The following is a 13,662-nucleotide window of genomic DNA, read 5'->3' as shown; positions in this document are numbered from 1 at the left end:
CCTCAGCATCTCTTCCTCAGAATCCAGCCGGTCGGAGTGCTCGGCGGGGTGGGAGCTTTTAGCCATTGAATGGCACCTCTGACTCTGTGAAGTTCATGCCGGCCCGAGAGGGGAGTCGATCTGTACATTTGCTCTTAGTTTACCCAGCATCCTCCAGACAGTGTGGCGCACAGGTCTATCCTGCTGTTCCCTTCTCCTTTTGAAGATTTTAGCCGACCTTTCCGCCTGGCATTGAGCGTATGGAATTTTTGTTATCTTTTTTATGACGGCTGCTCGCTTTGTTGCCTGTTGGATTTATTGCAGACTGACGCATCACTTGAGATTCAAGTTCCCGGTTGCCTCTTACTCCGCCCCTGTTAGAAATATAATGTTACTGTAGCTCAAAAAGCTCTTGCCATTAGAATCTTCCAGGGTAGAAACAGTCTGATTTATCGATTGACAAAGAGGGAATGAAACCACAGCCCGGGCCCAAAACGGCTCTCAGACGCAGTAAAGTATGTTTGGAGCCAAAGTCTTTGAAGGATGTGATTTAGAAACGGGGTTTACCTTTTGCAACTCACGGCCCACCAAGGACTGTTTAATAAATTTCAGAACACATAATATTCGAAGACACTGTGTCTTCAGCTTAGTCTCTGTACCTGCCATTATAAAACCCAATTTCATGCATGTAATGTAGACCGCTGTGATGGTGGCACTTTCTTACCACCGCGTGTTAATGGACAAATCAACAGCGCCGTAGCGGTGGTTTGCGAAATATATATTAATTATAAATAATATTTATATTATTATATTTGCTTGTAGCAACCACATGACGAGTGGGAGAGAAATATGGACCCTATTTAAATACTTAAAACATACTTGAAATATGATATAAATGAGGATGCAACATCCGTCCATAGAATGCGCAAATTCATCAGTGAAACGGCACACTACAGCATATAAAACATTTAAATAAACATCAGTAAATAATGAAAACTTAAACGATTGAAGTTCAATATTAAATAAAAAAAATATTGTTGCAGTGACAACTTCAGTCAGTCGCGTATTAACCCTTATAGAGTGTTCACACCAAACGCGGTAAATCGCACTGTTCTCGTGTAGTTGGACGCTTTTGAGTTTACTCGCGTCATTTGCGCGTGAAATTTGCTTAGGGCACTGTCCTCGGTCAGTTGCTGTAGTGCTTCGAAAGGGAGGGCTGGAGTGAACCATTGGTTGCAACTTGCAACCTCGCCACTAGATGCCGCTAAAATCTCCTAATTGTTCCTTTAAGGGAAAAACCTCAGCAACAGAAAATATACAATTTGATACAATAGTCATTGTAAGGACATTGTAATAGTTACTCTTTAAAACATTACATAACGTACAGTAAGTTGAAGTCTAATTAACTTTGTAATAAATTTATTATTGATCGTAAGTGATTTTTATAGATTTTTAACGAAAATAAGTTTTGCAGGGGATATCAAATAGACCAACGGTCCAGAAGTGTTTCATCAAGTTAGGAATTCACATTCAGCTATAAATGGCATCACAAAGTTGAATTTATTTTTCTTATCCTTTGTTCTTCTTTTCTATTGATTTTGACACAATCGTGTCCACCCTTTCCTTTCGTTTTTTTCTTTTCTTTTCTTTCTTCACTGTGACCGCTTTTAGAATTAATATATGCTTGATGCACATCTAAACACAGTCCACATCTTTATTCCTCTAGGAGACATCCTCGCCGTGACTCCAACAACCTCCAGCCTTTCCTACTCTCATCCCCACGCTAATGCGTTCAGACAGCGGGACGTTCCCCGCCTGTGACCTCTCGCCCCCCTCTATTTTGCAGACTGTCACTTTTATGAATAAATTAGCGATAATAATCTTGTGCTTTTTTTTAGTTATGCCTCCTATTCAACGCAATTAATCTAAGGCCTCAGACAGCCAGTGTTTCTATCCGTTCAGGTGGTGGCGGAGGTCAGAGAGGACTGTTTCGTGTAGCTGCTTAAACTTACATAAGGATCTAGCGTGGACCCGGAGAGATTTACAGATGAACAGCCTCCAGATGTCGGGAGCAGCACTGAGCAGATAAAAGCAAAGCGCTCTCTCTGTCTCTTGACAGGTCAGATTGAGATACTGGAGATTCTCGAAAGCCATTAAAGTTTGCTAACGGGGAGAGGGGAGAAACTGCCTCGCTGAGGCACACAACTGGAGCGTAAACGCTACAAGCACTTTTTTCTTGTAGGTTGTTTTGTGTGGTGTAGATTTTTGGGGAAGGGCCGTGTTTTCAGAAATACATTCTGGCAGCAGTTCTGGGCATCACAGCTGAGCCTGAAAGTTGGAGATGAAGATTATTGGAGTTTGAATGAAATTTAGTTCTTGAATTTAAGGAAAGCGTGTATTGCAGGTTTCACTGAAGCAAAGAAGTGATTTGTTATACAGTCCAACAAATTCATGTGAGAGTTAAGAAAATTTATGTCTTCTGGATGGAAGAGGAGTGTTGAATATGTATTATTTTCCTTAGTTGAAATAGCTTAAAAAATGAATCTCTCACAAAATCTTCAGCTCGGAATACAATGGGACAAGTTCCCATCCTTGTCTATTAAAAAATCATGACCACATGTTTAAAGGGATACATGGTCTCCAAAGCTGGTTTTAAGCCGGTTTAGTTTTTGACCAGGTTTTGCTTAGGAACTGAAGATACAAACATGTCAGCTTTTTCCTCTCCACATTCGTGATGGCAGGCCGGAAGCTCTCTCTTCTTTTACATGAGAGATTGCGTTACGGCCTTCTAGAGGTGCTTGTCATCACTAATGCACATCACATGGGCCGCATGCTCGCCTGAGCGCCCAAAATCCCCCCGCAATCACACCCGCCTCCCCCCGCGGGACCTCATTCCCCCGCTGGAAGTTAAAGAGCTCTGAAGAGATGCCTCTCAGTGCCCGTTTCGAGTGCGAAAGGCTATTTGAGATGAGACAGCGGACCGGGATTGGCTCGGGTGTCGTGGAAGAGGCTGATGTCATTTTCTTGGCAGGCCAGTGCAGCTCCACATCTGCATGTATTTCCTTATTTATTTTTGAACGTGGGCACTTCTCTACTTGAGCGGAGGCCAGTGAACGAGAGATGAGATGAGGCGGCCCAATCCTAGGCGAGGAACTGCCTGACTGCAGAGTAGATATGAATTGCGGAGAAGAGAAAGAGAGAGAGAGAGAGAGAGAGAGAGAGAGGCATTTTGGGGGCAGCTACAACATTTGGAGACCAGATGAGTCTCCGTGTGGTTTCTTTTTGGTTCAATGAGGACTAGTGAAGATGCTCAAGTTGTGTGTGTGTGTGTGTGTGTGTGTGTGTGTGCATGCGTGGACTTCTTTTATCGTGTAGAAAGATACATTTTAAAGGTCACCAAAAGTGAATATCATGTCACATTTTCTCACCTCATTTTCTGAATGGGGATCAAGAGTTTATCAAACTTTAAAAACAAAATTCACACACAACTGTTGTACTCTATGCCTTTAGGAAAAATAATATGTGTCAAGGGGCATGTTTTTGGTCGTTGTTTGGAACTGTACATGCATTTAATTCCATTGAAACAAGCAGTATCAACATTCTGAAAGAGCAAATGTTTCGTACGAGTAAATGTATACAGAATCGTACATTTTGAGTATTTCTTTAAAACCCGATATTTGAATTTTATTATGCAAATTCCCAGCATTCCCAGTGATGGCATCAATCACATTCGTGTCTACGACTCAGACAGGATGATATTTCAGGTCCGATAATTTTTTCTGCCCTCGATTCTTTTCAACTCCTAGCCGGCTGTTGCTCTTTCCCCCCAACGCGTACCTTTGAGAGCAAACGGAAGACCGAACAAAAATTTCCCATAGTTAGACGCAAGGCTTTTTAATCATCTCCAGACCCGTGTTGTGTGTGAAAGACACCAAAAGAAAGAGTCTGGGAAATGTTGAGAGGGAGGGCGTGAGACATTCCCTGAGGCCTCCGCAGGACCCCGGGCGAGGCGAGAGGGCCGGTCTTGAGACAAGGGTCTTCGCCGATCTGTCACTGGGTACTCACAGGAAGGAAATAGCTGTGTTTAAGGGGCAGGATGATATAGTTTCATTCAGCAATTACGTCTCTCCTGTGTTTACGGATCTGTTCGCAGAGGAAGAGAAGATGATGGGATGTACAGGGCCAAGATCCAGGCTTTTTCTGGTCCAGGCCAGTGATTGTGGATTTGAGACCTCTTTGCTTTCTTAGACACAGCAAACCAATTGCTCGATCGTTCACCTAAATTTGTTTTATTTTGTAATGATTCTTTCTTCTATGGAACACAAAAGAAGATATTTTGAGAAATGTCTCAGGGGTTTTGTTTCCCTACAATGGAAGTCAATGGGGGGGAGTGATGTTTGGTTACCAACATTCTTCAAAATATCTTCTTTTGTGTTCTGCAGAAGAAAGAAAGCTAGACAGGTTCGAAATGAGGGTTTTTCAGGGGAATTTTCGTTTTTGGATGAACAACCCCTTTAATAAAATTATAGGAATATTGATGAAACAAAGATGATGTCGCAATCACCACAATCTAAAAATGACACACATTTCTGTTTTTCAGGAGTGGCAGAACTCCATACAGAAGAATGCCGGTCTGGCTTTCATTGAGCTCATCAACGAGGGAAGGTACAGTCTTACATCCTTTTCAGATACAAGATTACTACTGTATCTCACATCAGTGTACACTTCACTTCAAGCCTGTTATCTGCTGGTCTGCTCGGCTGTCTAGTTACCATGGCAGCTCACTAGAGAACAGGGTGGAGACCAGATTGCCCCTAAGCCTCTTGTCACAGTAGCGTGGGCGCTGTGTGTGTGTGTGTGTGTGTGTGTGGTAAACAGAGTGTAAAATATGCTGAGACAGGCATGCTAAGAGAGAGTGGGCATGTCAACCCTGACATACTTTCTCAGTGTGTATACATATAAATACATATACTCTAAGTATGTGTTTATAATGCTCCTTTACTTCTATTTACTTTGTTAAAATCACAAAAATATGCATATACAGTTTTAGCTTTATCTTTGCGCACCACTTATTTATTTCCTCTCATGCAGCTGCGGAAAACATTGAGACCATTTTAAAGAACATTTTCAGTTTTCTGAATTTACTGTTCATAGATATGCGTTTAGGCAAAATTATCATTTTTGTTTCATTCTGTGAACTACAAGCAATACTTCTCCCAAATTTCAAATAACAGTATAGTTTTTATTTGTCATTATTTACAGAAAATGAAAGCTTGTAAATCAAACCAAATTATGTTTATGTAAAATTGCAGAAAGGTTGTGTGATGGGTTGGTTTAAAGGTATAGCATTAGGGGATAGAATATACTGCTTGTGCAGTATAAATGTTTTTATATCGTATAAAACATGAAACACAACAAGGTGTGTGAATGTGTGTGTTTTTCACATGTGTTTGTCAGAGCTTAGGCTTCGGCTCATTGTTGTCAAGCCGATCTTGGCCGGCTCAGCCTGCACACCCATCTGCTGACCCATCTGTGCACACGCACTTGGACACAGTGTCTGAGTCAGCAGAGATAGTCGCTGTCCAGGGTGCTGGCACGTCAGTTATTGACCCTCTTTCTGCCTGTTTGTCTGTCTACCTGTCTGTCTACCTGTCTGTGTACCTGTCTGTCAGTCTTTGTGAGCGGCTTTCATTCCAAGCTGCACATGAGTGGCTACATAGTGACTGAATAGTTACTTAATTTGTGTTATATCAGTTGCTATTAGTATGTTTAGCCGCAGGCAAAAGTCTAAAAAGTAGTGTGTATAAATGTGTGGCTGTGTGTTGTTTTTGAGGTAAATTCTAGATCATGAATGCTTAAAGTTACATGTTTAAATTCTTAAAGTTTTTTTAGCTGTAACTGTCTATTGTAGTCTATTTGGTATATGCACTTTGTTCTTATGTGACGGTGGTAGGTTTTTAGTAGGGCACCTGGGATTTATGATCCACTCTATTTTGATATATTTGCTATATATTTGCACTTCGCCTTACACGTACACGACAGTGATGTTTTGTTGTTTTGTTAAGTTTGTATTTTAAGAATTACAATTGCTGCATTTCTCAAGTTCTGTGCTAATGCTCAGATAATAAACACGTATTAACTGTCTGTTTTCTATTTAGGGCTTTTTATATTATATATATATATATATTATGCTTGTCAACACTTAAATAAGCAAGCACATTTGAATGCCACTCCAGGTTGAAGCCTTTTGTGGAAACGTGAAGGGAAATTATTATTCATTATGGCTAATATCACGCACCACAGAAACTCACAGGTTCTGCTTAATTCAAACAAAGCTGACTTAATGATGTGTAAAATGACAATTAACTTTGAGTACGTAGACACCATAAAGATGAATGATTAAGTAAGGCTTTCAAAAAAGAGAACAGTAAGATTGATTGTGTGTGAAGTGGAGCTGCGTGTAAATCCCATCGTGCGTCTGGAGACAGATGTGAACCCAAATACCCTTTAAAAATGAAATGTCCCTTTATACCAATGGACGCTATATAAGCGTTCATATATAACAATATAACATTGTTTAATTTAAGCTTGTGCGCTGTAGTTTCAAATTGAATTGGCTGTCGATGTTTTATTACTAATCAGCTGGGATTTCTTTCATTCTAGACTCCTCTGTCATGCCATGAAGGACCACATCGTGAGAGTGGCCAATGAAGCGGAGTTTATTCTCAACAGACAGCGAGCTGAGGATGTACACAAGCATGCCGAGTTTGAGGTATATAGCATCTGACAACAACGTTATATACACATACCTGTAGATCCTCTAAAAGTCTGTTTTTGGATGTCATAGCAAACGTGAGTGCCGGAACTCACCGGTGTGATTCTCGGGTGGGCAGCTGCCAGGGTTTTTTGCGTGGTTGCTAGGCCTGGGGATTTCTTAGTGGCAGATGTCAAAAAGCCAAGCCCATGTCTCTGGTAGTTTGGATGCGATACTGTTTGGATACATCTAGATATGCTTGTCTGTGAAAGTGCTCCTAATGAACTACCAACCTATCGAGGACCCACATCTACAGCATCACAAACCAGATTATAATCGATCCCAGATCATAACTGTAATCCCGCTCTAAACCCAAATGAATTCAGTGAATCAGATGTAACATGAGAGGCACACATGGCCGTGTGGGAAAATCCAGAGCAAAGACAGCAGTGGGGGTGACCCATAATCCTTTGCTCATGTCTCCCAAAGGAGAGAGATTAACACACTGTATTCATACAGAATATAATCATTTGTGCTGTCTTTAAAAAAATATGTTTTGTATTTAATCCAAGAACATTCATAAACGTTTGAGGTTCATACAGATTTTGCATTTATAAATATGTATTATATATCATATATTGTACAGCAGGGGGTTTTAAACATGGGCCCGGAGACCTCCAGCGGGCCACCAGAAGGTTCTAAGGCGTCTCTAGAAAATTGTAGTGAAATATAAATACAAAGTAAAGATTGTAAAAGTCAATATAATGTGAATGTTATTTCTGTTTCATAGTGCATGAAGTGTTCATACAGTTGTTTCCAAGTATTTATCTCTTCTTCTTCGCTACATGAATGCTTTTTAAAATAGCTTATTTTTGTCTATTATCTTTCAGTTTTTTTATCTTTTGCACTACGGTTCAGTCTTTCCACTCGCTGGGGTTTGTAAGGCTGTATACTCTATAAAGCTGTCATAAAACGAGTCTTATTTGAAAAGTTGCAACATTTCCAATAAATTTGCAGAAAAAACTTTCTCAACAGGTTTATACATCCAACATGACTCAAATTTTGAACATAGTTCAGATGTTACTTTTTTTCAAAGATGGATACTGTGTGTATTTTATCAAGAAAGGCCCTTAAAAACAGTTCTTCATATTTGGAGGGTGTAAAGTTTGAAAACCTTTGTTATAGAAGACAACAAGAACTGTAAAGATAAATGTTGAGGCTAACTGCTTAGAATATCAGCGGCAGGCCATCGGTACGGTTCTGACAGTGATGCAGTGGGCACTATAAATGTAAATCAAATCTGTCATCGTGTATCTATAAACGAAAATATGGGGGCACAAGTATGGCACCAGTATGTGGTACACACAGGCTTTCATCCAAACACATGCTGTGTGTGATGGAGCTACGAGCATCTTATCTGAAGCACACAGCCCGTCTCAGACAGCGGTTTTATAAACTGCTCTTGAGGATCCTTGACCGACTAGATAAAACTCAGCAGGCCCTAGATAGACAACCTCGGCAGCTAACGGAGAACGCCCTCCCGCCTCCACCCATGGAAAGATGGCGGGCCTTCTTGTTTCTCTTCTACTTTGCCGTCGCCCGCGGTTTGTAGCTTCCGTAAACAGATAAGATATTTTTACAATTAAGCCGGTGTCACTTCCAACCTTCGTATCCCCGTGTGAACTGATAAATAACGTTTGATATTTGTCGGCGCGGCGCACGGTAAGGCGAGATGACACGGGGAGATTGAGTTAACGGCCGTTTGAAGAATATGTTGAGGTATAATATCTGACAGAATTCAAATATAAGGAAGGAAATTCAATTACCCCACCCCCCCGCTTCTCCTGCACCCCGCCAGCTTGCGTTAGCAAATTAGATTTTGAATATTAGCAAGTGATCCCCCCCGGGGTCCACGTGGAGAGACAATCTTATTGTAGCGAGGAGGATAAAGTCGGCGGGATGCTGCGCGTCACCTTTATTCTGAGAGGCCTTATAATCTCAAGAGGACTCGACGCTTTTTTATAATGTCTGTCTCTTTTCAAAAATAGGTCAATCTTACCAAGTTATTGTGGTAAAACCATGGACTCTATTTTGGTTGGTTCAATGTAGCACAATGCTTTAAAAAGTCAAAGGAAATAAGTTGCAGTCTCATGGAGTAACACCAGTTTTCCTTTCATTACACTGATTAATTTTGACATCTACTATAGATTTATCTTTCATATTTTCCCTCTCTTTCTCTTTTTCTGCCGTGCATTCATGTTTTTGCTCAGTCTAACTGCGCACAGTACGCAGCCGACAGGAAAGAGGAGGAGACGATGTGTGATCACCTCATCAGTGCCGCCAAGCACCGTGATCATGTGACAGCCAATCAGCTGAAACAGAAGATTGTCAACATCCTGACCAATAAGCACGGAGCCTGGGGCGCAGTAGCACAGAGGTACGGCTGTGTGGGTCTGTGTGTGTGTTTCTTTAACTCTGTGCGCTTTTGTCCCTGTGGACTCATAAAAAATAAACCCTCAGAAAACACACGCTCCGCACTCGGAGTGGTTTGTTTAATGTGTCCAATAGTTTATATACGGGCATCACAGGAGGATTCTGTCAGGTTTTTGCATATTTATGAAACGTGTTACTCTTATTTCGTGTCTACCTAGCATTCCGGAAATTACATTTCTGAATGATATGTCTTGCTTATGCTAATTTTATAGCTAACACGGTTAGTCCTGGTGTTTGGATCTGTTAGCTTAACATTCGTCCTGTGTAAAAACAGATAACTCCGTTAAACATTTGTAATAATTATGTTTTTTATAGTTTGTCCAAATAATATCAATCAAACTGCAGTTGGGTGGTTTTATGAAGTAACAATAATAATCAAAACAATAATAAATCAATAAAAACAAAAAAATGAGTTTTTCCCCAAAGAACCCCTTTTATACGAAAAACGAATAGCACCCGTTTTCCTAAATGTGACTGTATTGATTTTTAGGGTCCACTAAACCAGTGGTACAGGGACCCCCAGGGGGGCTCCAGAATGTTTTAAGGGATCCCCAGAAAATCAACAGCAAAAGTTGCAAAATTCTACCGAACGTTATTACGGTTTAATTTCTACAAACAATATGTTGTCTTTATACATGTCTATAACACTAACTATTTGCTAACAGTTGAAATGCTTCTTTATACAATTAAAAAATAAATATTTTAAACAGTCTGTCCCTCGCAAAATGTTCATCATATTTGGGGCTCCTTGGGATGAGATAGATAGATAGATAGATAGATAGATAGATAGATAGATAGATAGATAGATAGATAGATAGATAGATAGATAGATAGATAGATAGATAGATAGATAGATAGATAGATAGATAGATAGATAGATAGATAGATAGATAGATAGATAGATAGATAGATAGATAGATAGATAGATAGATAGATAGATAGATAGATAGATAGATAGATAGATAGATAGATAGATAGATAGATAGATAGATAGATAGATAGATAGATAGATAGATAGATAGATAGATAGATAGATAGATAGATAGATATTAATTCAATTTCATTTCCTATCAATTTTGGCAAATCATTATATTACAACAACTAACAATTATTCAATTTAATAAAAAATCTGTGCTTAAAAGATAATGGAAAAAAGTAAAAAGCATAAACGTATTTTAATGTGACCTTTATGTTACAAAAGGAAAAAGTCCTGGGTTATAGAAGTGCTCATAGCTGAAGGAACACCTGAGTGCGTTTTTGTTTGTATTGTTTGTGTCTTCACCACAGGCTGTGTATGGTCTGCCCAGGGCCGAGTCTCACACTATTACCTTCGTGACACAAACACACACACACACCCAGGGCTCTGATTTGACTCCTATTTAATGTCATTTTCTTGCTCTCCACCAGGGTCAGGCTGCAGGTCAGCAAACTCAATTACCACACCAGGCCACTAAATCCTCAGAGACAGATCACTGGTGGTCAGTCTGTGTATGTGTGTATGTGTGTGTGTGTTCTCGACACACCCGCTCACTCTCTCAGTCACACAGCGGGACACCTGGCAGTTGTTACAGTGGTCTCAGGGGGCCTGTTAAAAAAAACAGACTTGAGTTCCGTTTTCCCACCAAACGCACAAAAACAGACCAAACACAATCCAACACTTAAAAACATATATAGAGAAAAGTGTTTTGATCAAGATGAAACCACAAAAAATGGTAGAGCATTTATCGACTGTTCCAAATATTTACCTATTTTTATGTAACAAACAAACTTTGTATCTTCATTTATTTTGGCATTGTTTGCCGCTGTATATTCGACTTCAATATTATTAACAAAAATGCCCAAATTGTGTATCATGAAAACTTTGGTTTGAGATTTCTTGTGGTATTTCCTGCAGCAGATTTAATGAAGAAAAGCCTTTGCTTCTGCTCTAATGGTGGAGCACACAATGACTGGATGGAGAATATCTCTGCCATCGTTGGGCGATGGCCAAAAAACCCGCTTACAAACATGTGCACCCACAAACACACACACCAAGCACAATTACTGATTTGCCTTCCAAATTGTCTCGATTTGCAGAAACGGTGGCTGTGGGTTTCTTATTAGATTTGTGCAATCCACTGCAGATGGTTGAATGTCCATTATGGCATCATGTTTACCCCGGTCAATAAGAAACATACACCAGCATGCCCTGCTTGAGAAAATAGCTCAGGCCCATTTCACTGATTGTAGGGCTGTCATCAGATTAGATGAAAACAAAAGATGGTCGACCTTTCGTAATTTGTATTTGTTAGAGCTCCGTTTTTGACATAGAGTCAGAGTGCATTGTATTGGAATCTAGCATGAATGCATGTGGGTTGTCCTGTTTTTATTTAGAGTCTTTGCTTAATTCCCATGTTTCATGCACGATACATGTACAAGTCTAGAAAACCCAATAAGCACATTGTAGGGCATTCGAACTGAAAAATATTGGTTGTTTATAGCATTAGAGTTGTTTTGCAAAATGATTATCTTCTATATTGACATTAAAGCGATAGTTCACCCAAACATTTACCCTCGTGTCATTCAAACCTGTGACTCTTTCTTCTGTGGAACTCAAAATAAGATATTTTGAGAAATGTCTCAGTGGTTTGGTGTTCATACAGTGGAAGTCGATGGCGGCCGATGTTCTTTGGTTACCAACATTCTTCAAAATATTCTTCTGTATCGTGCAGAAGAAAGAAAGTCATATCGGTTTGAAGTGATTAGAGTGTTGGTAAATGTTGAAAGAATTTTTATTTTTGGGGCGAACTATTCCTTGAAAGATTCTGTTTTTTTAAAGGATTATGGATGTAATATTTAGGCAGCTTTTATTACTACATTATAAAATCCGTCTGTCCATTTGCAGTTATTTCATATTGGTATACAGTAAGGGAAAAAAAGTAAAAAAATCATTTGTCACCTAGGAGTCAGAAAAATAATACGAACATGGTAATAAAAAGCTAGTTAGGTTTTTAAATCTCTGTCAGTATTCCGGCTTATTCAAATATTTATGAAAACCACCTGGAAGGCATAACATTTGCATTGAGACAAAAGGTTATTGAGCTGGGGCGCATTGTAAATGGTACCGCAAAACTTCCAACAAATTCAAATTTAATGGTGACCTGCTGTAGAAGAAAAATGATGCAATATGTTCATGAGCTCAAGGCGGTGTTACAGCTCAGCAGCTTAGTCTTATTCAATGCTACATTAACTTTCCCATTTATGCGGCTTCTGTAAAATAGAAAGCCTGCGGCGTTCTGAAACGTGTGCGCATGCTTATGTTTGTGTGTGTGTTAGTGTGTCGCTTGACAATGTATTTGTATTAGTGTGTTTTTGTGTGTCTTTGAGCATGAACGCACGCCAATTGTTTTTTTCCTTTTACTTTGCGCTACAGCCCAAAGACATGTGAAGAACGATCAAATCCGGGATGAAAACGCGGCATGTCGTGTTCTCACGTTCAGGCTTCTGAAAACACAAACGTTCCCATGATGCTTTGGCACGTTGCTTTGATTCTTTGTTTGTTTTTTGGTGGAATAGCTAAAAACGGTTGGTGTTTTGTCTGTTAGTCTCATGACTAAAACCAAGCATTACCAGAGAAAGAGATGTGCATTTTATTAGATAAATAAATAAAAGTTCTCTGTTGTGTAACATCAAATCGAATAATCCGTCAGGGACGACGCACAAAGGGACGCATCGCTGCATAGCAATTCTTCAACGGCCGCATGAGCTGAAAGCCAAATAACCCAATCCAGCCCACTAGTCTCGGGTTCGATCATACTTTATGCTTGCCTGATGATGAATGTCCTCCGTATTGAGTGGACGTCAGAAAATCAATACTTCTCAAATTGAAACAGTATAGGGTTGTATTGATCTAGGCTGCTAAATCAGAAGGAGAAGGCTTTGATAGGACGTTCCCAGACAGCTTTGAGCCCAGTAATGACACGCTATCAATTTTGGCTTTGCACTGATAAATCAAGTCGAAAATTGGATGTCAGATTTTCTTCTCCTCAGAGTTATTTTCTTTTCCTTCTCCTGTTGACCTCCGACCTCCGCCAGTGAATTATAAAGTTCAGCCGTGTCAAAAGTGAGAAGACGGAATTAATGACGCAAAAGAAATCTATGAAATTGAAAAATCATGGACCCATTTATTTGCATGTCATCGACCTGTTTAGTCCTCTGAAGCTTCATGTTTGGAGGCAGATGTAAGGTGGATTATTGTCGCTCGTAAATCTCTGCGCTCTCTTCTCAGTTTTTCCGGTGTTATTTACAGTATCTGGATTTTAATACGTTTTATTTCTCTGTCCTCATTTACATGTATTATTATCATGACAGATATCGGTTTAGAATCCGTTCTTAAAAATAGAGATTAGAATCCAATTGTTTTTAGTGGAGATCAGAATCTAGAGAGATGCTATAAT

General features: G+C 39.8%; 1 protein-coding gene across 3 annotated transcripts in view; it reads left to right on the top strand.

The window, feature by feature from the left end:
- nbeab (neurobeachin b) overlaps positions 1-13,662 on the top strand; it is a 208,719-nt gene that overhangs the window by 110,301 nt on the left and 84,756 nt on the right. For 2 of the 3 annotated variants that reach the window (XM_079481818.1, XM_079481820.1), the window contains 3 exons: positions 4,580-4,644; positions 6,643-6,751; positions 9,004-9,170. In XM_079481818.1, coding sequence (XP_079337944.1) covers positions 4,580-4,644; positions 6,643-6,751; positions 9,004-9,170 — 341 coding nt within the window. Of the gene's footprint in view, positions 1-2,059; positions 2,099-4,579; positions 4,645-6,642; positions 6,752-9,003; positions 9,171-13,662 lie in introns of those variants that run through there. The other variant, XM_079481819.1, reaches the window with a different exon arrangement.

The sequence above is a fragment of the Barbatula barbatula genome (genome assembly GCF_947034865.1).
Source record: "Barbatula barbatula genome assembly, chromosome: 19".
NCBI classification, from domain to species: Eukaryota; Metazoa; Chordata; class Actinopteri; order Cypriniformes; family Nemacheilidae; genus Barbatula; species Barbatula barbatula.
Note: the sequence above shows the minus strand (reverse complement) of the source record. Positions and strands in the feature narration are given on the sequence as shown.